This window comes from Mesoplodon mirus (genome assembly GCF_964341445.2).
Source record: "Mesoplodon mirus genome assembly, chromosome: 14".
In the NCBI taxonomy this organism is placed as follows: Eukaryota; Metazoa; Chordata; class Mammalia; order Artiodactyla; family Ziphiidae; genus Mesoplodon; species Mesoplodon mirus.
The window spans coordinates 44,359,236-44,387,043 of record NC_138990.1 but is presented as its reverse complement, the minus strand read 5'-3'; the positions used below and the strand labels follow the sequence as shown (position 1 = coordinate 44,387,043).

The window sequence follows — 27,808 nt, the reverse complement described above, 5'->3', positions numbered from 1 at the left end:
TACTTGCCCGGGGTGACCTGGCTGGGAAGAAGCGGGGCCAGGCCTGCCCTCTGGGGAGCTTAGACTGTCTCCTGCTCCAGCTCTCCTGGGCTCCTGCACTGCGTGTTGGTCTCTCCTCTCAGTTTGTGGTCTCCACAGGACCTTGCCCTGGCCGCCTCTGGTCCCCCATCAGACATTTTGTGGGGTTTCCATGAGTGTCTGCTGGACGTCTTGTGTTTGCGTCCCTAACCTCCCCCGAGTGGCAGGTTTGGTGGCCCGGCTCTCTTCTGCTTGCTGCTGCTCTGCCTTCCTCAAATAGCCATCGCCTACTTATAGGCCAGTTCCTTAGGCTCAAGCCCCCCTGAAAAACCTAAATTCTTTCCCGGACTCCATCAAGGCTCCTTTTTGTGGGAACCAGATAGAAAGGGGACTCTGAGAGCAGTCTTGCCAGCTCTCCGATGGCCATCCTCGGCCTGAAACGTTACAGTTAGAATCCAAGCCCTAGAGTTTAGGGTTGAAAGAGAACGTGAAGCTCTGAGAACACCTGGAGCTAGGTTGGGGGCTGTTTGGTTGTGGAGCCAGGCCCGGTTTCTTCCAGGGCTGGAAGTGCTACCCAGAGCCCGAGGCCGGAAGGGCCAACTGTGTGCCTGTCACATGCTCCCCTCCCTCGGCACTTCCTGCCACCTTCCACTCTCTTGAGCCTGGGGTCCCTGACTTGGTGCCCGTGTCCTCTTCCCCCATCCCATGCCCCATTGATAGTTGAGTGTGTCTCTGGCCTCTAGCTTGGGAACAGGCAACAGTCAGGGCCACGGGATGGCCTGTGGGAATTGTTTCCACTTCCATTCTGGTGTCTAATGGATGGTAGTGCCGGTCAGGAGCCCGGCTGCCCTTGGAGGCTGGGCGTCTCTGTGAGCCTGTGCATTCTGCTGCTCCTGAGCAGGGCTTTAATAGTAAACGAAAGGTGCCAGATTCCTTTCCCCTCAAATCTTGAGGGCTCGTTTTCAGTCATTTCTCTCTTTGACTCTCTTCCCTTAAGAAAAACGTACCAAATCCGAGATCCGTGCAGTGTTGGAGATTCGCGTGTGTGTCTCCAAGCCTGCCTCCCCTTGGCTAAGTGTGTGGGCAAGCCAGGGTGTGGTGCACGTGTGTCTGTGCATATTTCTGTGTACGCGGCGTGCAGCCGCGTGGGGACAGAGAGCCTGGACGTGAGCTTGCACATGAGCCTGTCTCAAGGCAGCCGAAGGCAGGGCCCCGGAATCAGAAGGAGCGGCGTTCGGACACTTCGCAGTTGTAGGATCTGGGGCAGCGCAATTTCTCTGAGCCTCCCAGTTTCCTCACCTGTAATGTGGAAACAAGACCAAGCGCTACACATAGGTTGTTGTAAGGATTGGCTGAGATGATGCCGGTTCCGCTCTTAGCAGAGTGCAGGCGCTCAGCGTCAGCGTGAGTAGCGTCATCGTTTGGGCGGCTCGTGTGGCCTGGCACTGCAGGAAGTGCTCTGTGAAGTCTTGTCCACCTTCCTGCGTCTCTTGCAAAATCTTAGACAGATGAGGAAAGTGCTGATGCTGATTGAAAAATCTTCGGAGGTGGGAGGCTCCTCAGTGCCATGTAGCAGTCTGTTCCAGAGTTTAACAGATCGCATTGTCAACAGGTTGTCTTTGTATCCACCTTAAACCCCTTGTGCTACAGTTTCAGCTCTTTATTCGGATTCTGTCCTGAGTGCAGTCTGTTTTTTGCCCTGTACCAGGGTCTTGCTGGGCAAGACCCTGTGCTGAGCTTCGAGGGGACACACGGTGAGTTTAGGGTGTGCCCAACTAATTAATGACTACAGACCAAGGTCGAGGGAGAGGGAGAAATAAAACGCTCAAAGGACAGTGAGGTCACAACCAACTGGAGGAATCAGGAAAGGCTTCTTGGAGGAGGTGGCTCCTGTGATGATCCTCAGAACACAGAGACGGGGCTTCCAGACCAAGGAGAGGAAGCCCGACTGTCGGGATAGGGTGGCTGGAGTGTGGCGGAGACTCCAGGGTGGTGAACAGGGCCTCGGAGGCCAGCCTGAGGCCCCAAGCTGATTTGAGGGGAGTGGGCCCCTGTGCTCTGTAACTCCCGTGTGGCCTGTGGAGAATCGCTTAGAACTTCCCTGCCTGTGGCTGTGAGGGACAGCAGGGGAGACTGAGGGACGAAAGGGAGGGAGGGGAAGGGGCCGGCTGAGCTCATTTGGTATAGGATCTTGATTTCCTTTATGTTCTGTAGACCAGAGCTTAAGAGCTCAGACTTGGAGGGGAACAGAGCAGGGTTTAAATTACACCGACCCCGGAGTGTCGTGGCCATTAAGGGGAACGCCAGCGGGGCAAGGTCTCTGTCAGTGATGGCAATCATGATGTGAATGGGCGGAGGAGGGTCCCTGGCCTGGCCTCCCAGAGGTCTCCGTGTCCCGTTTTTGCATCCCCTTCCCCACGCCGAGGCACCCCAGCATCCAGAACATTCCTGTAAGGGCTGCAAGCACAGGGAAAGGGGACGTCAGCAGACCCTGACTCCACCCTACCCTCTTCCCTCCCTCCTCCGTGTGCAGCTGAACTGAGCCCCCAGCTTGGAGGGGAGGTGCCCGGGCTGGCGGCCATGCCCCTAGGTGTGGCTGCAGGTGTCTGGCAGGCCCCGGCAAGGACAGCAAGTGGGCAGGGCCCGCCAAGCCACATCTCCCTTGCTGATCACATAGCAGGCCTGTCTGGAGGACAGCGACAGGGGGAGGAGGTGTGGACACCTGGGGCTTTCCTAGCTGCATCCCAGCAGGGAATGAAAAAATTTTTTCAACTGTAGCTCAGCAATGCCCACTCCCGTCCTGCTCTGGTCCCCTCTGACCTCCAAGGTCTCCCAGCCCTATTTACATCTGCAATCAGATTCCTATTTTCTCTTTCCTGAGGTCATGGCCCTGCTCACTGCCATCCTTATTGATCTTCCCTCTCTGTTTCTGTTTCAAATGTCAAGGTCATTTTTAATTCTGAGCAGTGGTTAGCTGCCCCCGTTTGGGTGTACAGAGGGGATGGAGGACCATCTCTCACAGCTCGTAACTGGAGGGCTGGAACTTGGGTGTCCTGACTCCTGATCTAGTGCTCTTCCTGCTTTGCGGCTATGTAGACGGATCCAGGGGTCAGTGGGGAAGATGTTCCAGACCTAATAGATCAGCTAGAGCCCGGTGTGCCAGCGGTCCTTCCTTGAAAAGGTTAAAAGATGCTAAGAGGGGACATTATGGGACAGTGGGGTCAGATCGGTGGCTTACTGAGCCATGGGTTGGATGTGGGCCCTATCATGGTGAATGTCCGGGAACGTCTGGGCTGGGAGGCTGGGGGACCTGGGAGCCTGCCTTCCCTCAGAGGTTCCCCAGAGGACACCAGGAGAGGCAGGCGAGGGCGCTCGGACCCATGCCAGGCAGCTGGGATCCTCTGGCACTCCTGCAAGCAGAACCTGTTGGCAAGGAGCTTCTTGAGGAATGGTCCTTTGTGATTAATTTTGTAGATTCTGAAAGGATACCTAAATTTGTGGATAAAGAGGAATCTAATCAGATTCTCCCGGAGGCTTTGAAATGAGATAGGAAGCGTGTCTATTCTGACATGTTAGATGTCCATGATATGGTGTGGGGTTACCCCAATAAGCAGTGTACAGAGTGTGATCTCATTTTTGTAAAATTCCTTTAAAATACATGTATGCACACTTATAGGCTAGCAAATGCTTAGAAAAAGTCATTCTGGAAGGATAACCCAGCAAACGTGTCAGCAGAGTCCTTGCCATTTTACTTTATACACTTTTCGTAACCTTTGCAAAAATGTAAAGGCGCATGCATTCCTTTCTTAATGACCACAACAAAAATAAAAGCACACTTTTAAAGCTTCTGGATAAGAACTTATAAAAATTTGAATCACCCTTGGGCTGGAAGGGTGGACTCTTTTATAATGGATACAAAACTGGCTTGGAGACCGACAGCAAAGGGTGGGGCTACTCAGGTACTTGTCTTTTCTGGAAGGGTTGCAGGGAGATTTATTGCAGACCCTGAGGTCTCCAAGCGAAGGCCTGGCCTGGTAGGGATTGGGTGAGAGTGGAAAACAGGCAGCTGGCAGCACCCTGGTTCACTCCAGGGCAGCAGACCAAGTTCGCTTTATAGGATGGTGACTGGAAACTCTCAGTTCTGACCCAGGATGGGAAACAAATCATTGAGGATCTTCCCTGAAGCCTTCAGTCTCGTTGCTGTTGCGACCCAAATGGTCTCAGTGTGGACCTCAGGTGACCCAGCCCTGGCATAGCCTGGGGAGCCCCATGCAGGGAGGACAAAGTGGGGCTTCAGGAGGCCCCGGCAGGGGTGGAGGGGATGCCTGGGAAACTCGTCTGGCATGTGGGCTCAAGCTGTGCCCGCCTCTGTGATCTGGAGGCCCAGGAGCAGGTGGCAGTGACCCAGGTGACAGGGTGGAGAGGTGAGGAGGGGCAGATATAAATTCCTCTGCCTGTTGCTTCGCAACAGTGCCCACCTCACCCTTCCACAGTCCCGTCCCCTAGCCCCTGCCCGTGGGTGCCATCTTGGAGCTTGCTCTGCCCTCTGAGGCTGCCCCTGTTAAAGACAACAGGAGAAAGGGTATGTGGACTTCTCTGGCCCAGCCCCGCCCCACTCCGCCCCTGGAGTGAGGCAGGAAGATAAATAAAAGGACAGTAGCATGGAAGCAAGCCCAGAGCTGGTCCCTCTGCAGACCGCCCCCTGCCCCAGGCTGCTAGGGGACAGACGTGCAGTGCAAAGAAGTGACCGAGAGGCAGGCAGACCTTGATTTGCATCTCAGCCCTGCTACTACCATAGCTTCAGAGGGACCTAAAAGTCTCTGAGCGGCAGGTTTTTCATCTGTGAATCAGGGATAAGAATCGCATTCACATCTTACTGGTATTGCTTGAATCAAATGAAATACTGTGTGAAAACTGTCAGCACTGCGCCCAGCACATAGTAGGTACTCAGGAGGTGTGAGTTCTTTTTCTCTGAGTCGGGTCAGGACAGGGCTGCATGAGGGTGAATCTGGGGACCTGGCGAGATGACCCCGTTGAAGGCCGCCTTGCCTTCCAAGACCCCACAAATGTTGCCTGTCATCCTCATCACCCCTTAGGGGTCGCAGGGCCTCCAGCTCCTTTGTAAAGCCACGATTTGGCTGGTTGATCTCTGAGTGCTCCAGCCAGCCCTGGCCATCTGATCTCTGGGCCTTGAATCTTGATGTACTTCCATCAGTTTCCTGAGAGTCCATGCCCAGTGGGGACCCAGTAGGTCCCCCAAGCCCTGGGCCCTCGCCCTTCCTGCCCTCTGCTCTCTTTGGGTCCAGAGCAGGCAGTGGCCTCTCCTCTGGTTGCTGGGCCTGCTGGCAGGGCTGGCTCTGCCCCCTGGCCCACAGGCATGGGAGGGTCTTGACCACAGCCGGGCCTGGCAGCTGGCACACAGCAGTGGTTCCTAATGGTTTTATTACCAGCAACAATGTGGTGCTTGTTGCCATCCTCTCACAGGCCTGTGGTTCCCAGCCCAACTAGTGGTGGCCTGAGGGCCTGCCTGGTACTGGAAGCTCAGCTGGAAAGCCCAGTGGGGCAGGGCAATTGCCTCTGCATTTTCTTTTGTCAACACCCTCTGTGCAGCCTGGACTCTGAGATAGCGTGGTGATATGCTGGGGCCCCAAGTTGGCAGGCCTGGCAGCTCTTGAGTTTTCTCTCCAGAGGGCCCTTGCTTCAGATTCACAAATATTGTTTATCTATTCATTTATTAAAGACCTACTATGTGTCGGGCACTGGCTACAAAGATAAAAGAGACTGAGCTGGTCCTCAAGGACCCCCCAGGGGAGATGAGAGTCTGGCAAGGTGACCATTACGTCGTAGGTGGGTGGAGAGAGCTCTGCAGCGTGAACCTGGAGCATTACGGGGGCTCAGAGAAGGGACGTCTCATTCAAGGGGGGAGGGAAGAGCAGGAAAGGGTTTCTAAAGGAGGTGAGGCTGGAGCTGAGTCTCAAAGCGTAGGGAGCAGTTAGCCAGGGGGTCCAGGGCATTTTCTCCCTTGATGTGGCGGGAGTGATGGGATATGGGAGATCATGGGATGTGAGGCTGGAGGGCTGGGCCGAGCTGGACCGGGGAAGGCCGGGATGTTACCCATTCATCGCCGTTGGCCTTGGAGTAACGTGCCCATATTTGCGTCTGAGAAAGATCATCCTGGGGCATCAAGGAGGAGAACGGGCAGCTGAGGCTGGGGGCGGGGAGCCCAGGCAGGAGGCTGGTGCCGGAATCCAGGGGCGCAGCAGTGCGGGCGTGGAGGAGGGCTGCTCTGTGAGGCATTTAGGTGGGAGTGACTGGGTGATGGAGAGGGTGAGGGGAGCTGGCTCAGCCCGCCGCGTGGGTGGAGGTGCCATCCGTTGAGAGGGCTCGGCTAGAGGGAGTCTGGGAGAGATCTTTCCGTGGGAGGCAGGACTAGAGTTGGGACTTGAGGGTGGTTAGGATTTGTGCAGGCGGAGCCTGGGCTGGGCCGGGCTTGCCGAAGAGGGAGGGCCTGTGTCACCAGGCCTGGATTTGGGGACCCAGGAGGGCGCAGGGTCCAGGTGATGGATTAGAAAGGCAGGCGCATTTTATTCCGTAACTGGTAGCAATCCCTGCAGATTTTTAAGGACGGAAGTAACTTAACCAGGCATTTGTACCACATACATTGGGCATACTGATGTTTGGGGGCTTGAGCCAGGGCTTCTGCTTCTCAGGTGCTCCCCCGAAAGATGAGCTGCAAGGCCTAGACCCTGTCCTTCAACTCCCCGCTGCACAGCCTGGGGCGAGTGTCATCACCCTCTGACAGTGGTATGTGAATTGCAAGGCTGACATCCGCCCTGGGTTTAGAGGCAGGTCTGCCAGTGTAGGAGGGGATAAGATGGGCACAGCAGTTTTGGTAAACAAACAGAAAAGAAACAAAAACTGTTTCTCTAAAGTAGAAATATGAGTCTTTTGTGTGTCACAGGAAGAGCTGTTTCCAAAGAATTTCTAGAAAAATGGCGTGAACCAGGTCAGCATCACTGAACCCGGGCAGAGGCAAGAGACGGCGTGGCATTGTGCCAGGGCCACCAGGCTTGGCGCTGAACAGACAGTGGTTTCACCTCGGCCCTGCCACCTCCTAACCGAGTCCTCCTCGGGAAGATCGCTTCACCTCTCTTAGCCTCAATTTTGCCGTCTGCAAAGTGGAGACAACCTTCCAGACTTGTGTCATTTGTTTGTCTGTTTGTTTGTTTGTTTCAAACACTGCTTCTTGCCCTAAACTTGGATATTTTATGTCACGTGTCTTTTAAAAGAATCCTTCTACAGTTGGCCTCGCTGGTATTTGAGGATTAAAATTCAGCTGTGCCTGGTCCCTGTCTGGCGCTGAAGAGACACAGCCCCCCCACCACTCACACCCTTCTTCCCGTCTCACATGCCAAGTTTCCTCTTGCTCTTTGCCTCCCGAGAGGCCTGACCCCCCCAGTGGGTTTTGAGTTCCATGTTCCTGGGAAGCTCCACTTATCATGTTCCATTGACACTCTTGTTCCCCAAACCTGGGTCACCCCAGTGTATTTGAAGAGCATCTGCTGAGCTAAATGGGAACTAGGGGAGGAGGTCAGTTCCTTGTCTCTTTTTAATGGAGGGGAGGGGAGGGTCTGTGCAGAGCTGCCCATGGCTGTGTGGAGAGCAGAGGATGAGGGAGGGAGAGGCTCTGACCCATCCAGGGCCCGGGCAGACCACGGCTAGGACCTTGCCCAGTAGCTGGCTCCTGTGCCAGGGAAGGGGGTGCAGGGCCCTAGTGGAGTCTGGGAGATGATCTCGGGGTGACCTCGGTCTGGATGGGGAGGCCAGCTTCCTCTGTGATCGGGCACACGTGGTGGCCATTGGTCTGTTTTGTGGCCCCTGTGACATGCAGCCATGACCACGGGGAGACCTTGGAGGCATCTCTGCTCTCCGGAGGAGGCTGGGTGGGAAGCTAGCTCCTCAGCGGGGGCTCCTGTGGAGGTAGCGTTGGCGAGAAGGCCTGGGCTGGAGTCAGGCTGTGCCTGGCTGGGGGTAGGGTGGGTGGGGACCACTGTCAACTTGAGTGCGGAAACCAGTGATTCCCTGGTTGGTACAGACCTGCGCTTGTACCCCTGTCACAGGGGCACCCTTTGGAAGCTGGTGTGTGTGGACCGAGGGTGTGGTGGTGTAATCACACGAAATGTACAGCATAATTAATCCGGCATACCCTTAATGGTATGCATAATTGTGCTGCATGGTAACTAGGTGTAAATGGTAAGCAGTTCACATAAATGTTTTTGTAATTGGTATTAATTTTGCAGAGGCAAACTAAGTTTATGTGGTTTCTTTCTTCTTGCTCTGTTAGTTTTCTAGCACAGGCAATTCCTAGCTCTTGGAGGAGTTCTACTGCAAATGTTTGTTAGTAGGACAATGTTTTGTATTTTCTCTCAGAACAATGTTATGAATGGTTATGAGGTTCCCAAGCTGGTTTCCAAATGCCTCTTTGGCCCACACTTTAGGTGAAACGTGTGACGCGTATGCGGGGAGGCCTCGCCTGGGATCCTCCTGCTTCAGGTTCCTGGAGCCTGCCTGTGTGTGTGTGTGTGTGTGTGTGTGCGCGCACACACACATACATGTCTTTCTGCATGTGTCTGTGTCTGTGTCTGTGAGTGTGCCCGTGTGGGTCTATGTCTGTGTCTCTGTGTGTGCCTGTGACCCCTGAGGCCACAGTGGCAGGTTAAGGGTGCTGGTAAAGAGGTTATTTATTCTGGTTGCGAAGGCCCTTGCTCTGGGGGATTAGGGGAGGCCTCGCGGCATTAGCTGGGAGAGAGGACACTGGGTCAGGCCACAGCAGCCGTTCAGGAGCCAGCGAGAGCCATTCCTGGGCGTTGTCTGAAGTGAGAGTCTAGGTTTCTTAAGGACACTTTACTGGCCTTTCACCCTAATTAATGACATACTTTTTTTTTTTTTGAATTTTTGCATTTAATTTTATTTATTTTTTTATACAGCAGGTTCTTATTAGTTGTCCATTTTATACATATTAGTGTATCTATGTCAATCCCAGTCTCCCAATTCATCCCACCCCCACCCCCACCCCTGCCGCTTTTCCCCCTTGGTGTCCATACGTTTGTTCTCTACATCTGTGAATGATGTACTTTTTAAAAAAATTCATATTTATTGAGCGCCTGGCATGTGCCAGGTATCATGCTAAACACTCTACTCAAATTCTCTCATATCTTAAAATAGACTCAGGAGGTAAGGACTCTTATTGTGTGGTTTGGTAAAGTGTGGCCTGCGTCTGAGTGGCAGAGGTTTGAGGTGGGTTCCGGCTGAGCCCCCTTAGGGCTCAAGGGGTGGATGAGCTGCACCAGGGCCCCCGGGCCAGAGGCTAGTGATTCTGGGATGTGCTACCCAGAGTCCTGGGTTCTTCCTCCTCTCGGGCCCCCTTGCCCCCCTGCAAGTGGTTTGGTTTCGGTTGGGGCAGAGGGTGAGGAGAAAGCAACCCAGGGAGCAGCAGGTGGTTCTGACAGCAGTGGGCTCTTTCCTGCGCTCTTGGGTGGGCAGGGGCTGTGCTCCAGCAGCAGCTCCCAGACCCTTGAAGGCTCTTTGGGGGACCTCCCAGGTTGGGCCCGGGAGGGGGTCAGCTCTGTGGCCTGGGAGAGTGTGAAAAGGTGCGGGCGGGGAAGCATCGCACGGATGGTGTGAGGAGAGAGTGGTCCCAGGCAAGCCGGGGACCAGCTTCCAAAGGCCTGGGCGGGTGGGAGGCCGGCTGTCCCCGCTTCCCGTGGTTCACAGACACCCTGACCTAGGTCCCTCACGACCCCAGGCACCCTGGGCATCTGGGGGCTGGCTGAGCCTGCAGACCCCGTAGCAGGTGCACGTCCTGGCCTGGGGCAGGTGGAGCAGGGCCCTTCCCGTTGGCGCACTGCCTTGGGGAGCTCTGGCAAGCGACCCCTAGAATGGGCTTGTGGGGGTCCCTCGAGGCACCACAGCGCCGTGCTGGCGATGTTGCGGCTGCCTGGGAGTGATTTCACCCCGTTCTCTCTGCCTCAGGGGTCAGGCGGAGCAGGGAGACCGGGGAGGGCGGGTAGCAGAAGAGCGGGGCGCAAGACATGACTCTGACCTCATCTGTTTCGGGAAACACACACATCCGTCTACACGAGAAAAGCCAAATGACCACACAGCAAACTGGTTACAGACCCCTGGGAGGGCGGTTGAGGAGGAGTGGTAGGGGGTGGGGGTCCTGAGGGGTGGGGAAGGGGGCTGGGGGCCCTCCGGAAGGAGCCCCCCTCGTGGAGGAGAGAATGCTGTGAACGTAGACACAAGCGTGTGGGAACGGGATGTGAGCTGGGGGCCTGGAAGGATGGAGTCAGCTAGGCGAGGTGGGGGCCAGGTCAGAGCGGTAGGCTGAGGCCAGACTCGGAGAGCCAGCGGTGTAGGACCAGACCAGAGTTCAGATCTTACAGTGTGTGAAAATCACTGGCATCATCGGGTTTTTAAAAATAACAGCTTTATCGAGATATGATTCACATACCATCCAATTCGCCCATTTAAACTATGCAATTCGATGGTTTGTAGTACATTCACGGAGTTGTGTAACCATCACCACAATTTCAGAACATTTTCATCAGGCATCATAGGTTTGATTGAGGAAGCCACGTGTGGAAAATCTTTGCTGAGAGGCTCGGGTGGGAGGGAGGGACACCAGAGGCAGTGAGACACGTTACAGGGTAACTGCCAAGGTCTAGACCTGTGGTCCCGAGGGCCTGGAGGGCAGGAGTGGAGAATAGGGGCCCGAGGATCAGGTGCCTGGTGCAATGTGGGGACTGAGGGGGCAGGTGGGACCCGAGTTCTCTGCGGGGTTTTGGGCTTTGGCAGCTGAGGGGAAGGTGCTGCCACCTCCACGTAGACAGGGGAGCCACAGGAGACATGAAGCATCTGGTTCTAGAAGAGTAGGATCTTAGGTAACTGCAAGTCACCCAGGTGGGGATGTCCAGAGAATAAAGATGGAGGCCTTGCAGTAGGAAGTCTGCACTCATTTAAGCCCAGGTATCTCAGCAGAGGAGAATCTAGAGTACAGCTGGATCACAGCGGGACCCGAGAGGGGTGCCCACTGGGCAGCAGTGAGAGCAAGACCCCAGCCCGCCAGGAGAAAGAGCGGAGGGACCCGAGGGCCAAGAGCATGGAGCCAAGGGGGCAAAGAGAGCCAGAGAATCCCCTTGTTTGTGAACTTGCAGGGGTCTCCTGTTCACCCCAGTGCCCAGCTTGGCAATGACACTCAATAAAGGATTGCTGAGTGAGTGCTTGAAGCAGGGAGTGATTAGCCGGCAAGGAGGCTGAATGGAGCTCAAGGACGCCAAGGATGGAAAAAGGCCCTTTGAAGCCATGGGTGACTGTATCTGTCAGGGCCGATTCAGGAGACAGGAACCACATAGTGATCTGAACAGGCAAAGTTTAATGTAAAGACTTATTAATGATAACAGGAGATTGGAGTATTGAGAGATTGGCTGATAAGAAGTAAAAAGATCTGCAAAGAATACAGAAATAGCATATATGAGAACAGCCACTACACCCAGGGTTGCCATGGAGTGCCCAAGGAAGAGGCCCCCAGGGCTGAGATCCTGACCTTGATGCCCCTGGCTCCCTGGATGACAGAGAAGTCACTGTGGTGCCATGTTGGCAGCACTTGCTGGAAACCTGCCCCCCGGAACTCACTGGAAGTCCATCCTTTTGGGTCCCAAGGAAAGTTGTTCATGAGGAAGTATCTTGCTGGAGGCACAATGCTACTAAACTACCCAGAAGGAGTATTGGATGAAGCTGCTGGCTGCTTTTGACTATCAAACACTGCTAGAGCCAGGTGCTGGGGAAGCACCCTTGCTGCAGGAGCCAGGCACTGGAGAAGCTGTGACTGGACAGGCCTGGCCACTAGGGAAGCCAGGGGGGCAGCAGGATCTGACTGCTGGAGAAGTTGTATACGATGCAGAAATCCTTCAAGAGAGCACAGTGGTTCTAGGAAAGAACACTCCTCCTCCTTCAGTGTCTCTCCAGTGCCCTCTACTGAGGGAGTTTGATGTCATGCCAGCTGGCAAAGGGGACATATTTAAGGGGCCTAGCTTCATTTTCACAGAGCAGGCAATGAAGGGTGAATAACTTAACTGGCACAGTCTGCTACTTTGGCTGCACAGCTTCCGTCTGCCCGCTTTTACACACATGTGAGCTCCCCTACAACAACCAAATAGTTGTATTTCTACCTACCAAGACACAGCTCTCCTGCTTCCTGTTCTTACCCTGTCTCCCAAATGAGGCGTCCCAGCACTTGCTGTATCAATCACTGTCTACATGAGCAACACCTCAAATTCAGTCACAGTCTCACTGAATATTCTGTTACCTGAAGACTAAATTGCAACGTTAACTTCCAACAACTTGTTTATAAAATATAAATAATGGGAAGATGAAGGAAAAAGAAGAAAACAGTTACCATGTACAAATAAACACACATCTATATCAAGTAAATAGAAAACATGCAAAACTACTATAGTTCTCATTTCTATATTTGTTCACAAGACCACGTTTGCTCTCCGGCTTCCTTCTCCCATTTCCCATCCTGTATCTCCTCTGCACTCAGCTGGAATCTCAGCAGGGCAGGATTCTTTTACCTGGTGGAGTGACCCAAACCTTGATTCTTGAAGGATCTGAATCCTTGGTTGTCCTGCCTTTTTTTTTTTCTTGGTTCCTGTAGTTTTTCATTAACCCTTACTTTTGGGCATGGAAGTTCTAAGAGGTGCCTGAGAGAATCCTCTGATTCCAGAAATTATCTTCCTGGCCTTTACTGTATACCAGCAACCCAATTTCTCCTTGGTAACTAGGATCAATCACTCCGGCTTGTGGAGTAACTCCTTTTTGTCTGCTGCTTCAGTGGCATTAAGGGGGTCCCCAAAAGCCAGGTCAGTGACTCGTCTTCCAGTGGAACCATTGCGGTGTCCTCTTGGCAGACAACATTCAGAGCCCCTAAACCTTTTCAGAGATACGGGAGTGGAGTGGGGACCAGATGCAGGGATCAAGGGGAGAGTAAGTGAAGAGGCTCTGGAGCTGGCACGTGTGGCGTGGACCGTTGTTTAGAGAAGGCTGGAAGAGCCAAGAATCACACAGGTGTGGACCATGGGCCACCTCGGCTGGTGGGGAGGGTAGGACAGAATCAGACCCAGGCTCACGGCTGTCCAGACAGCAGGCCCCGCCAGGGTCCACACGGCTGACTCTCACGTGGACGTTCAGCCTGGACCCTGTGCCCTGCCTCCTGGGGCGTGGGAAGCCCATCGACTGCCACCGCACGCACGACCCCGACCCCCAGTAGGGCTCCTCCTGACTCACCGTGTTCGGAAATGCGTGCTCCTGTATGGAACTCTGTATGGGCTCATTTTGGCTCCCAAGAACAACTTCAGCTCCTTACCAGCGTCTATTTTGGGTACAAACCTTTTTTTTTTTTTTTTTTTCTCCTCCCTGCTTGTGGGGCTGTGTCATGGTAACCGTAAGTGTGAGCCGAGGAGTCTGATTCAACTCAGCTCTGCCGGTGTGGCCACCACAATGGCAGCGTTTGGTGTGATTAAAAATGCTCACGCTGGTTGGGCTTCCCTGGTGGCGCAGTGGTTGAGAGTCCGCCTGCCAATGCAGGGGACACGGGTTCGTGCCCCAGTCTGGGAAGATCCCACATGCCGCGGAGCGGCTGGGCCCGTGAGCCATGGCCACTGAGCCTGCGCGTCCAGAGCCTGTGCTCCACAACGGGAGAGGCCACAACAGTGAGAGGCCCGTGTACCACAAAAAAAAAAAAAAAAAAAAAAATGCTCACGCTGGTGGCGCTCTGGCCTCGAGGGTGGTGTGAGAGCCACAAGTCATCCTGTTGTGACTTCAGAGCCAGACAGATGGGCTTTGAAGTGGGGAACAGGATGGCAGGATTGTTGGCCTGTCGCCAGTGGCTTTTGGTATTCTACGGGCAGCTGGTGATTTGGGTGGGAAGGACGTTTCTGGAAGTCAGAGTCACGGTATGATGACATGCATCTCCCTCGTGTTGAGAGAGAATGAGCAATCAGAAGGTGGCACTGGGACCTCCCCCTCCCCCTTATCCAGCCCCAGTCTTGTGACCGAGGGTGGGGGAAGACATGGCAGATAAACATCTCTGTCTGGGAGGCTGTGATGTCTCCCCTCAGTTTTCTGCTGCCCCCAGCTTACCAAGCTTATCACCACCCTGGCAGATGCTTGGGTGGTGTGGGACACAAGATACTCTCATGTCTTCTGTCACCCACAGGACTCATTTGCACCTCCTCCTAAGGTCAAATAGGAAATTCAGCCATGAGGCTGTTATCTACAGGCTGGTGTCACATCAGGGGCACAGAGAGCTGATCTGGGGTCTGTGCTACTCATGCTCATCCATGACTGGGTGTCGCCATGTTTGTAAGGACTCTTAAGTTAGATGGACCTGGGCTCAGAATCCTGCCCTGGGACTTTCTACCTGCACTACTCTGGAGAGGTAATTAACCTCCCCAAGCCTCAGCTTATCCTTCTATAAAATGGGAATAATAGTAGAACCAACTTCATAGACTTCATAGGTTGTTTATGAGGATGAGACGAGACAATGCATGGCCCTTAGCACAGTGCCGGACACACGGTAGGTGCTCAGTAAATAGTAGGATGAATAAATGAATGAATGACTCCCTCATCCGGCAGGGCACTGAACACGATGATTAGAAGCTTGGACTGCCTGTTAGCACCCTTCCCCCTGCCCTTACAGCCCACAGGCCTCACCAGGAAAGGGAGACTAACTGGAAACTTTGTTTTCTGATCAGTTCGTTGGGAAAGTTAACATGTTTGCAGTGGTCACATGCTAATTGCAAGAGATCATGATGAAGTGGAAAACTGGGGGCTTCAGCGGGGGACAGACCTGGATTTGTATCTGGTTCCTCCACCCACGAACTGTGTGACCTTAGGCAGCTTGGCCAACCTCTCCATACCTCATTCTTCTCATCTAGAAAATGGGGATAAAAATAGTCTCCACTTCAAAGGGTTGGAGTGAGGTGTGAGGATGTACGAGATGTTGAAATTGTAAAGCTCTTTCACAGGGCCTGGCGCGTTGTAAGAATCGTAATCAGTACAAGCTCCATTTGAGTGAAGTACACTCACGGGCACTCCAGGGATGTCAACAAAGAAGAGAAAACTGTGGGCTGGGTTAGTCAGGGACTAAGAATTGTTAAAATTTATTGAGGATATCCTTTGTGTCAGGCACTCTTGTTGGCATGTTTCTTAAAGCAAATAATTTTAACGTTATTTCGTCCATTCTATTTTTTTTTTTTGGCCATGCCGTGCGGCTTGCAGGATCTTAGTTCCCTGACCAGTGAAGGGATCGAACCTGGGCCCCCTGCGGTGGAAGCGTGGAGTCCTAACCACTGGACCACCAGGGAATTCCCTGTTAGCATTTTTAATGCATCTCACTTTAATTCTCACAACAGGCCTGTGAAGTGGCAAGTGTTATTTTCCCCATTTTACAGCTGAGAAAACTGACACACAGTTATGCCTCAGGTCACACAGCTGACGCTAATACAGACAGAATTTGAACCCACGCAGTCGGGCCTCCCAGGGAAAACTTCAGGAGGTTGAGATTAGTATATGAGTCAGGACCATCAGCCACAAGGCACAGACTCACTCACACCAAAGGCACAGACTCACTCCCACCGAAGTAGGGAAAGTCTCACATTACCGGGAGGTTCAGAGATGCCCTGCCTCCAGGTACAGCTGGGTCCGGGGGGCCCAGACAATGGCCTCAGTGTTCCAGTGTCTATCTCCATCCCTCAGGCACGCTTTCCCCAACGCAGCCAGCAGCTCCTGACCCACGTCCCATCACGTTAGCATCTTTCCTTTGCACCAAAACACTCCTGGGGGGCCTCTGATTGGCCCCGCCTGGTCACATGCTCACTCTGTGACTAGGGTGAGGGGTGGGGTCGGCACAAACACCACAAAACCCCACTGGGAAGGAGGGGAAGGTAACTAGATCGAAACCAGCAAAGTCCACTGCAAAAAGGGCAGACCAGCTAGAGGGGTGAAGAAGGACCTGGTGCAGAGACGGTCAGGTATTTTTCAACAATTCAAAGAGAGGACTTGAGATGGAGCCGGAGAGGCTCTTACGGTGATCACATTAGGGTTGTTTTTGATGGAGGAAGGATCTGGGTTTGTGGGCAATTACGGTTTTGTTTCTGGAAGAGGATGATTCCTCGCCGGCCCTTGTTGAGGTGAGACTGGGGTGACGATCTAGTCGGTGCTGGTTGGAGCAGGCTTGGAGGTGAGGCTTTGGGGTGATTGATTGGCTCAGGGGGTGCTGATGGGATTGGGATCGGTGAGGAGGGTGGGAATGGTGCTGGGGACGGTGTGGTGGCAGAGCTGGGAGGTGACGCGGCAGGACGGTCTGGAGGCTTCAGGAGATGGTTGAATTGTGGGTCTTGGGTCTGAGATGGGCTGATGAGCGAGCTGGGCTGTGGTTAGGGATGTGGGCAGCAATGGCATGTCGAGGTGCAGTTTGGGGGGGACGTGAGGGAGGTGAACCATGCTGCGCATGGGCTGGACTTGGTGGAAATGATGTGTTGCGAGAATTAAACATTTCGTGAGGGATGTGAGGGTGGGGCGGGGAGGGAGGTACCACTTTTAGAGCTGATGATGGAACTCTGTGTGGGGGTGAAGAGATGATGATGGGTGTTCTGTGGGACGTGACGGTTTCATAGCGTAACAGAGGTGGAAGGACTTAGCTGCACTCTTATGGAGGAGGATGGAGGCCAAACCCATCCAATGGTTGCAGCTGGATGTAAGCCCTCATTCCCAGACCCATTCTCTCTCTTTTTTTTTTTTTTTTGCGGTACGCGGGCCTCTCGCTGTTGTGGCCTCTCCCGTTGCGGAGCACAGGCTCCGGATGCGCAGGCTCAGCGGCCATGGCTCACGGGCCCAGCCGCTCCGCGGCATGTGGGATCTTCCCAGACCGGGGCACGAACCCGTGTCCCCTGCATCGGCAGGCGGACTCTTAACCATTGCGCCACCAGGGAAGCCCCCCATTCTCTCTTTATAAAAATTACTTTTTATCTCTTCACAGTATTACATGCATTTAATTTTAAGAAGTAAATAGGACTAACATCTCTTCACTGAATGCAGTTGTTCCTTGCCTCCTTCCACCTTCTTCTTCTTCTCAGAGGCAACCACTTTTAGCTGTTTCTTCTAGCAGTTTTACATCTCACGGGTCTGAGTAATGTTCGTATTTTTGACTCTTCCATTGTAGACATTTTCCATTGATTTCCTATTTGATAAATAAGAATTTAGCTCTCTTATATGCCAGCCAACCCCTCAATATTTCTCGTGGTAGACATACTATCAATAGTACCTTACCAGGGGTCTTCCCTGGTGGCACAGTGGTTAAGAATCCACCTGCCAGTGCAGGGGACATGGGTTCGAGCCCTGCTCCGGGAAGATCCCACATGCCACGGAGCAACTAAGCCTGTGCACCACAACTACTGAGCCTGCGCTCTAGAGCTCGTGCGCCACAACTACTGAGCCCACGGGCCACAACTACTGAAGCCCATGTGCCTAGAGCCCGTGCTCCGCAACAAGAGAAACCACCGCAATGAGAAGCCCACGCACCGCAACGAAGAGTAGCCCCTGCTTGCCTCAACCAGAGAAAAGCCCGCGCACAGCAACGAAGACCCAACGCAGCCATAAATAAATAAATAAATAAATAAATAAATAAATAGTACCTTACCAGTGTTGTTTCAAAAATGTCTTATGCCTATAATAACATACATATATGTATGCATGTAGCAGGCAGGATAATGGCCCTGCAAAGACGGCCACATCCTAATCCCCTGAACCCGTGAATGTGTCACCTTATGTGGCAAAAGAGACTTCACAGATGTGGTTAAGTTAAGGATCTTGAGATGGGGGGATTTATCCTGGATCATCTGGGTAGGCCCAGTGTCATCATCAGGATCCTTGAAAGTGAAAGGCAGAGGCAGGAGGGTCAGAGTAATGTGATGGGAGAAAGACTGGCCATTGCTGGCTTTGAGGATGGAAGGGAGCCAGGAGCCAAGGAATGTGAGCAGCCTCTCGAAGCTGAAAAAGTCAAGAAAATGGAACCTCTCCAGGGCCTGCAGAAAAGAATGCAGCCTGCCAACACCTCGATTTCAGCCCAGTGACGAGTACCATTTTTGACTTCTGACTTCCAGAACTGCAAGAAACAAATTTGTGCTGTTTTAAGCCATTAACTTTGTGGTAATTTGTAACAGAAGCAATAGGAAATTAATACACCAGGTAATATGTCTACATCCACATACATACATACAAACATGCATACTTATGTATGTTATGTATACATACTTGTTAAATCAACTAATGCAACTATTTACAGCTGAGCTTTATACTGTACTACAATAGTTTCCTTTTTTCCCCCTGAAATGAATAATTACCTTGTTTCTTTTTTTTTAATTGACTTTTGTCATTTTTTAAAAATATTTATTTATTTATTTTATTTGGCTGCACTGGGTCTTGGCTGTGGCATGCAGGATCTTCACTGCTGCATGTGGGATCCAGTTCCCTGACCAGGGATCGAACCTGGGCCCCCTGCATTGGAAACACAGAGTCTTAACCACTGGATCACCAGGGAAGTCCCTACCTTGTTTCTTTATCTGCCTTATTTTCTTTATACCTTTTGCCCATTTCTGCTATACCTCCTAATAGCTGTCTGTATGGCTTCCATGAGGGCAGTCACATCAAGTGTTATGTTTCAGTTCCATTTTTTGAGTTATCCACTCTCTTGCTCTCGGGGCGTGTGGCATAGTTAGCTGCCGTTTGGTGACTTCTTTTTGTTGTCCTCCTTGGCATTCCCTTTGCCTTCCTTCTGGTTGGAATTCCTGTTTTCTGGAGCCCACGTCTTCTTGCTTGTTTTACTCCCCCGTTTGGAGCCCATTGCCCAGGACAGGTCTTCATCTTTATCCAAATCCATTCAGTTCCTGAGTTCAGACCACAGAGTAAAAACAGCGAATGACACCTGTAGTTTTGTCAGGTTAAAAAGACAGTTCAGGCTTCCCTGGTGGCGCAGTGGTTGAGAGTCTGCCTGCCGATGCAGGGAACACGGGTTCGTGCCCCGGTCCGGGAAGATCCCACATGCCGCGAAGCAGCTGGGCCCGTGAGCCGTGGCCGCTGGGCCTGCGCATCCGGAGCCTGTGCTCCGCAATGGGAGAGGCCACAACAGTGAGAGGCCCACATACCACAAAAAAAAAATATTACTCAGCCATAAAAAGGAATGAAATTGAGTTATTTGTAGTGAGGTGGATGGACCTAGAGACTGTCATACAGAGTGAAGTAAGTCAGAAAGAGAAGAACAAATACCATATGCTAACACATATATATGGAATCTAAAAAAAAAAAAAGGTTCTGAAGAACCTAGGGGCAAGACAGGAATAAAGACGCAGACGTAGAGAATGGACTTGAGGACACGGGGAGGGGGAAGGGTAAGCTGGGACAAAGTAAGAGAGTGGCATGGACATATATACACTACCAAATGTAAAATAGATAGCTAGTGGGAAGCAGCCGCATAGCACAGGGAGATCAGCTCGGTGCTTTGTGACCACCTAGAGGGGTGGGATAGGGAGGGTGGGAGGGAGACGCAAGAGGGAGGAGATATGGGGATATATGTATAGCTGATTCACTTTGTTAGCTGATTCACTTTGTTATAAAGCAGAAACTAACACCATTGTAAAGCAACTATACTCCAATAAAGATGTTAAACAAAAAGAAAAAACCCCCAAAAGATACATGTACTCCTATGTTGATAGCAGCACTGTTCACAGTAGCCAAAACATGGAAACAACCTAAATGTCCATCGACAGACGAATGGATAAAGATGTGGTACATAGATACAATGGAATATTACTCAGCCATAAAAAAGAACAAAAAAGGCCATTTGCAGCAACATGGATGCAACATGAGATTGTCATACTAAGTGATAGTATTATCATACTATCCACTAAGATTATCATACCTTCTCAGAAAGAGAAAGACAACTATCATATGATATCACTTATATGTGGAACCTAAAATAAGGCAAAAATGCACCTATCTACAAAACAGAAACAGGCTCAGACACAGAGAACAGATTTGTGGTTGGCAAGAGGGAGGGGGGAGGGAGAGGGATGGACTGGGAGTTTGGAGTTGGTAGATGCAAACTATTACATTTAGAATGGATAAACAATAAGGTCCTAATGTATAGCACAGGGAACTATATTCAATAACCTGGGATAAACCATAATGGAAAAGAGTATAAAACAGAATGCGTATGTGTGTATAACTGAGTCACTGTGCTGTGCAGTAGAGATTGCCACAACATTGTAAATCAACTCTACTTCAATTAAAAAAAAAAAAAGTTCAGTGGTAGAGGGCATGGTGGTGCCCTTCCATGGTGGAAGCTCTCCAAGTTAGAGGCTTCCCTCGGATGTCTAGTGGTCCTTGGTTGTCCTTTCAGGGTTAAGACCAGGGGACTAGAAAGCTGATTGGAAGCTGGCTGACTTGCAGATCCACATTGGCTGACCTAAACAAGCCATTTGGAAACCATTTGGGTTCTGGTGTCAATATCTGTATCCTTAGGCCTTTCTTCTTGCACTGGTAAGATTCTCCAGAGAAGGTACGGTCTGGCTGCCAGTATTCTAGGAGCCCAGTGGGGCACTAGCCTGGGGGACTCAACCTCAGCGTTGAAAATAACCTTCATCTCCTTGGTTTTTGTTTATTCCTCTTGCTCTCAACGGTGCTTGTCGACTCTCTGCGCAAAGACCCTCTGTTTTGTGCTCTCTAGAGAGTAAATCTTCAGACTTCTGGGGGAGGTGGATTTAGGTATTTTACTTCTTTCATTTGATCCTTTTTATTTTCATACATCCATCCTCTTCACCCCTGGTCCCAGAGATACGTGGTGCTATCATGCCACGTGTCTTTAAAGAACTCTGTTATAAATCACTTGTCATCTGCTGTCTGAAATTTGCCTGCCACAAATCTGCTTTCCAGACCCCCACATTTTGTCGGTGGTGTCTCCTCTCTGTTCAGCCCAATCTTGTGACTTTATGTCTTCTTTATTTTTTTTTTTCCTGGCTGCACCATGTGGCATGCGGGATCTTAGTTTCCCAACCAGGGTTCGAACCCGTGCCCCCTGCAGTGGGAGCATGGAGTCTTAACTACTGGACCACCAGGGAAGTCCCTGTATGTCTTCTTTAAAAAACCTTTCTACTACATTGGATTTAGAAGGTAGCGCACTTGGGTGTGTAGATTCAAAATCCCAGTCCTTTTCCACAACAGTTTTGTAACTGGACCGGTGAGGACGGTGACCATGTCAGTTGTGATACCAAGACATTTTCATGATAGGATTCCTCAAAACAACTTTTTTAAAGTTGTTATAAAATTATTCATGGCCACTGTGGACGTTAGCAGTATAAAGGAGAAAATAAAAGCTGCCTACTGTGGCGGTAGGGCTCTTGGCAAGGGTTTTTATTTGGTGGTGGTTTTGTGGTGCAGCCCTTGGCATGGGTGAGGAGGATGCTTTGGTGCCAGGAGCAGCAGGGCCGTCATGTCATGGTAGACACATGCTGCTGTGTTGGGACCGTGGGCCCAAGAGCAGGTCTCTTCCCTCGGCAGGACTGCTTGGGAGAAGAAGGAACCTTCTAAGGATGGGCGGGAAGGGCTGTGTTCAGGCCTGGACCTTGGCCACCACAGTGGGCTCTGGAGCTGTGCAGTGCATGGCCTGCCCAGCATGTGCTGGATGGTTTTAGATGATGCTGGGTGACTCTGAGGGACACTTACTGACAAGGCTGTTCCATTGAGTTACACAAAGGAACCGAAAGACTGACCCAGGTCAGCTGTGTTTGCTGTGAGACAGTGTGCAGCTCATGTCAGAGGGGTGAGCAGAGGAAGGGGCGGAGGAAAGAGCCTTTCCTTTCCTTTCCGGGGCGTCTGCCCTCAGGGTCAACACCCTGTGATGTTCTGCTTTTCCCTCCTGCTTCCTTCCTCTTGTCACTAGCCACCAGAGGTTCTCTGAAAGTTTTTTCTTACAGAAGCCCCTGGATGTTTCTAGGCCTCAGGGCAGCATTGAGACAAATATCCGGGAGAGGCCTATCTGCCCCTGACTTACTTTGTGCCTGGCTCGGCATGGACTCCATTCTAGGGCTCTCGGGGCTCCTGGAGATGGCCCAGCCTTGTAGGATCCTGCCCTTTGCCTTTGGGGCCTCCAACAGCTTGGCAGGGCAGGGCTAGAAGACGTTCTTGAAGATCATCTGGTCGACCTCTTCCATTTTATGGATGAGGAAACTAAGGGCCAGAGAAGTTCTTCCAGGGTTCAGTGTTCTTCCCAGCCAGACCCTGCCTCTCTCAGCTTGCTCATCCTTTTGAAGATTTTGATGTGGTGGGTGATCGGGGATATTTGTGCTAACAGACAAGGGGTGGGTTTGAGGGGGACTCGCGGGCTGGCTGATGATGGTCAGAAGCCTTGTGGAGTTCTGGGTTGGCCCGGTTGTCTGATGGGCTCTCGGGGTTTTTTTCTGTGGGGTGGTGTAAGCTGGGGGACGGAGCTTCATAGAGATGCCCTCAGAGCCCTAGAGTCAGAGATCTGGATTCAAGCCTCTGCCCTGACACTGAAACACGGATAAGCCTTAGCCTTTTGCAGCCTTAGATTCAACAGCAGATGGTAGTGATACTTGTAGCTGCCCAAAGAGGAAGGCCCGTCCGGGCTTTGCACCGCATCGGACACACGGAGTTGCTCTCTCTCCTGCACCCGCATAGCAGACGTTCCTCGGCCCAGCACTGCCCCCAGCCTGGACCAGCGCTACACCTGCGGCTTCCTTAGGGCTCACCTGGCGGGGCGGGAGTACCTTCAGCCTGTCCAGGCTCTAACTTATGGGGCCCCTCGTGTCCGGGCCCTAAGAAGGCTCCTCCCAGCGCCAGCTCCCCCCTCCACACACCCCCCACCTCCCAGCCCAGCGCCCATCCCTGGGGAGGGACTGCACCCGTGGGAGACCCAAGCCTGCGCTTTCTCCGGTTCCTGGTTTTCCAGGGAGCTCTGGCTGGAGGGGGATGGGAGAAGCAGCCCTGGAGGGAGGGGGAGCGGGGGAAGCAGAACCGGGAACTGGAAGTGGAAGGGTGTGGGTGGGCCCGGATCCAGCCTGCCTCCCACTTTCCTCCTGCTGCCAGGGCCCTCCCCATGCTGCCCGGCCCGCGGAGGCAGGGGCTGGGCCCAGGCTCCTCCTGGGGGGCGAAGAGCCGGAGATCTCTCTGCGGCTCCTCCGAGCCAAGGGGGTGAAGCCGCGACCCCCCCGGCCCCCCCCCGCCCCAGCTGAGGCCTGTGGCCCGGGCTTTGTTAGTTCACTGGCGTGAGGCCCGCACCTGAAGCAGGGAGGCCGAAAAGCCCCTAAAATTCAGCCATGTGCGTTCGCAGGGCCCCCTGGAGCCCACAGTTCCCCAGGGCAGGTGGGGCTGGTTCGTGGGGTGCTGGGGGAGCGGCCTGGCATCCTCCCTCGCTCGGTGCGGCTGCCGCCTCGCCCCCCACCCCGGGGCGTCTCCTGGACAGCCCTGCAAACCCAGGCCTTCAGCCTGGCCGCAGTCCGGGTTCACCCTCAGCCTTCTCCGGGCCCAGGCGCCGGCCCTAAAGTGAGGTGACATTCATCTCACTACATCCTGTGACTACGGCTCACTTCCTCCACGTGGTGGGGGCGGGGTGGGGGTAGGGGCGCGGGGAGGACATATCAGAAGGAAAATGTAGCCGGCTGGGGACCTCTGGGATTTCCCGGGGGGGCGGGGGGGCGAGGCTGCGGGAAGCTTTCAAAGGAAAGAACAGCCGTGAATGAAGTGACGGGAGGGGGCGGGAGGCGGCTGGAAGTCCCACAAGTGGCGCCCACTGTGCCGCGGCAACTGTCGCGCGTCGGAGGCAGGTGCGGCCCTGCTGCCGGGTTCGGCCTCGGTGCCCGCATCGCTGGGTGCCCGCATCGCTGGGTGCCGGGTCGGCCTGCGCCTGGGAAGAGGAGTCAGGCCAGCGTGGCCCCGGGGCCGAGGGTCTGGCCCTGGGAGCCGGTGGTGGTCAGCTGGGGCCTGGGGTGGAGGTGCCTTATCCTGCTGACCCCTCTTCTCTTCCCCCCACAGGTGGAGCCACGGGAAGCCCAGCCCCACAGACAGCCTGAGGCCGCATTTCACCCCCGGTGCCGGGATCTATGTTTAAGTTTTAACTCTTGCTTACCAAGACCACGATAATTCCTTCCCCAGAGGCCAGCAGCCCCCCAGCCCCGCGCAGCCCCAGCCTGCCTCCCACCGCCCAGCTGCCCGCGATGCCCGCCAGCGGCCCCGGGGACGCCAGCGGCCCCGCTCCGGAGCGGGGGGAGGAGGAGCGCAAGGTGAGCAGCCGGCTCTGCTGGGGGTGCTGGGCGCTGGACCGCGCCGCTCCGTCTTCACACGGGCCTGTAGGGAAGACCTATCTCTCTGTTTTGGTGATGAGCAAACTGAGGCTTGGAGAGGTTAAATCCTGGTGGTCAGGCTCCGGGACCCAGTCCTCAACCCCCGTGGTGTGAGCAGAGCTTCAGACCCCAGGCGTGTGCGATTGTTAGGGCTGGCCTTGCAGGGTCCTCACATCTGGCTTCCTTTCTGGATCGGCCTCTTACTAGCTGTGTGTCCTCAGGTGAGTCACTTTACCTGGGTTAGCTGCCTCTGTTTCCCCAGGGGGGTTAGTAGCTTTGGGGAGGCCAAAGACAAGTTCAGGGGGCTCTGTAGATGGGAGGCCTCGTGAGGGCTCCCCCGGCGGCACAGACAGCCAGGCTCGCCGCGGTGCATGGCGCGCTGTGCGCTGTGCGCTCAGGGCAGCACCAGTCACGGTGGAGATGGTGATTTCCCTCCCCCGTCCCATCCCTGGCTCTGAGCAAGTGTCACTTCTGGCCATGGAGCTAGTGACCTCCTTGTTTTTGGAGCCCCATGAGGGGTGACCTCTTCACCCTTCTGCTGAACTCCAGGATGGGCCTAAATCAGTTAGGGGAGATGCCAGCAGACTGGTAGGTGTCCCTGCCGGGTTTCGACAGGCAACCTCAGGACCTCACCAAGCCGTGTCCACCTGTAGGCAAAGCCATTCGAATCCCCAGCACGTGGACTCTGTTTTTCCCTTCTGTGGAATGGTAGACCCTGCCCCACCCTTCCAGGGAAGCTGTGCCAGCCAACGGCCTTCCTGGGGCGTCCCACCTGTCGTGCCCTGGTCCCCACAGTTCCCTCTGCCGGTTCTCCTCTCCCTGAGCGGGAGCGGGGGGTGGTGATACTTGGTGGTATCTGAGAGCTCCTGGGGCACAGTTTGTCCTCCTGGAACCAGGGTGGACACCTGACACCAGGTGTGGGACCACGGAGCACTCTGAGGGGATCCGCTCTGGTGAAATGCCATCAGCGGCAGTTCCGAGACCTGCTCCCTGCCCACCCTCTTGCCGCGCGTGCTCAGCTCCTTCTGGGCTTGCTCGTTCTTAGAGCCAGTTTCTGTCTTCTGGGTGGTTTCCATCCATTTGGTCCTTGAGGACAGCCCTTGAAACAAGTGGGGCAAGGACAGATGGCCCTGGTTTGGAGATGAGGAAGCTGAGCCCAGCTTATCAGTGGGGGGTCCAGATGAGAGCCTGCTCTCCTGTATCGGAGCCTTTTTCACTGCCCCACCTGCATGGGTCCTGTTACGGACACACACACACACACATGCACGCACGCGCACGGATGCGTGCACGAAGCCCAGACACCTGTCTTTCCAGCCCAGGATCCTGCAGAGTGCCACGGGACGGGGCACCGTGTATACCCCCAAGCTGGGAAGAAAGTGCATGCTGCAGCCCACTGGGTGGGGCTCCTAAGGGTTACAGGTCAGTCCCTTTCTTTCTGATCCCGCGGACTCAGGCGGCAGCAGACTCAGACCCTGCCGCCATAGAGTCAGGGCCACCTGCACCCACCTATGCTCTTGAGTGGCAGCTGTGGCCATGGATAATTCCCTTCCCTCCTTGGGCCTGGCTTTGCTCCTCCGTTAGATTAGGTGACCCTGACCCCTCCCCCGGTCCGATGTCCTGACTGGTGCTGACATAGCTCCGTGTCCATGCACTTGCAGTTGGTGGTCAGCTGCCCCCCGCCCCCCAGTTGGAGGAGGTGGGGCAGCCGGGCCACATTTCCCCTGTTACTGGACAGGGCTTCCCTGGGCCGCAGAGCCCCCGGCCCCTCCCATGGAGAGCCGCAGACAGGCTCTCCATCATGACAGTTCAGGACAGAGAAAAAGCACTGGACAGAGTCACGAGTCCCGGGCCCCAGGCCTGAAGATGTCACTTTTTGGAGATGTGACTTCAGGCCCTCTGGGCTTGCGTTTGCTCAGCTGTAAAATGGGGATAGTAACTCTAGCTGTGCCTGTTTTATGGGGTGGTTGTGGAAGTCATATGAGGTCACGGGCATGGAGTGAGTGCCCTGCAAACAGCAAAGTCTGGTCCAATTATGAGGGATTACGATTGCTATTATTATCCACCCATAGTAACTGCTCTGGCTCATGAGGCAACAAACATACACCCAGGCCCGGAGCCTGGTGCTGATAGAGGGAGCTGACAGATGGGGGCTGGGGTACGGCGGGCGCTCTCCCCGGTGTGCATGCTGGCTCACCTGGTACACCTCCCTGGCACCGCTGGGCTGGCTCCCGTGGAGCCCCCAGGAGGGCAGGCAGAGACACTGACAGCCGCCCACGGCAGCCCGTGAAAGCCAGGCCTGGGGCAGGGGTGCTGTGTGGCTGCAGAGGGGAAGATGGGTTTGGGCCACAGCCCAAGGAGTCTGGCAGAGTTTCCAGGGGCACCTGGCACAAAGGAACTGTTTGGTGAGCCAGAGGGCAGGGGTGTGGCTGCCCACTGGCCCCTTCACCACCTGGCCCCATGTGCCCTTCCCGCCTGCCCCTCCCACCCCCACCGGCCACGCCTCCCTGTACCTTTCACTCCAGTACTTCCTGGAGCTGCCAGGCCTTTGTTTATGCTGCTTCCTTTGATTGATGTGCCTTTCCCTAATTTTCTCTCCTCTCTGATCAAAGCCCTGGCTTCAGTCTGTCTTGAATTACAGAGAGAACCATCGGTTCTCAAAATGTGATCCCTAAACCAGAGGTACCAGCAGCACCTGGAAGGCTTAGAAATGCAAAAGCTCGGGCCCCACCCTAGACCTGCTGAATCAGAAACTCTGGGGAGGGGACCAGCAATCCTTGTTTTTACCAACCCTCTAGGGGTTTTGAGAAGTACTGGTGTGGATAATATCCAGCCCCCCCGCAGCTGCCCCAGGAGGGCAGGACCCCAGCCACCGTCGTCTGGGTGGATCTTCAGGGCCCGACTAGCACACAGTAGGTGCTCAGGAAATATCTTGTGGATAGGATGGAGAGGAAGATGAGGGTGGATAAGACCCCTTCGCAGGAGAACAATCCCAGAGCCGTGATCAAACAGGCAGGGCGCAGAGCTGTGCGCTGTAGGCTGAGGCAGCCGTGCCTGTGCTGGCAGTGCGGAGAGGCCTGTGTATGTGGTGTCCTCGTGGCACCTGCCCAGCATCCTCCTCAGCCCTACTGTCCATGTGTTGGGCAGGGACGGGGCAGCTTGGGGAGCCTGGGAGGAGGCAGGCTCGGAGGCGGGGGGGCGGCGAGAGGGGGTGCTGAGCCCTGGGACTCTGGCAGTGAGGGTCGGCTGGGTAAATCTGGCCACAGAAAAGGGAGGGGGAGCTGGCCTTATGAGAGATGGGAGGGGAGGGGAGCCTC

The 27,808-nt window shown here is 54.1% G+C and overlaps 1 protein-coding gene across 2 annotated transcripts in view; it reads left to right on the top strand.

The window, feature by feature from the left end:
- Positions 1-27,808, top strand: part of DNMT3A (DNA methyltransferase 3 alpha) — a 101,160-nt gene that overhangs the window by 3,924 nt on the left and 69,428 nt on the right. For both annotated transcript variants that reach the window (XM_082642327.1, XM_082642326.1), the window contains exon 2: positions 24,187-24,434. In XM_082642327.1, the coding sequence (XP_082498453.1) occupies positions 24,369-24,434 (66 nt within the window). In that variant the 5' untranslated portion in view covers positions 24,187-24,368. The remainder of the gene's footprint in view (positions 1-24,186; positions 24,435-27,808) is intronic.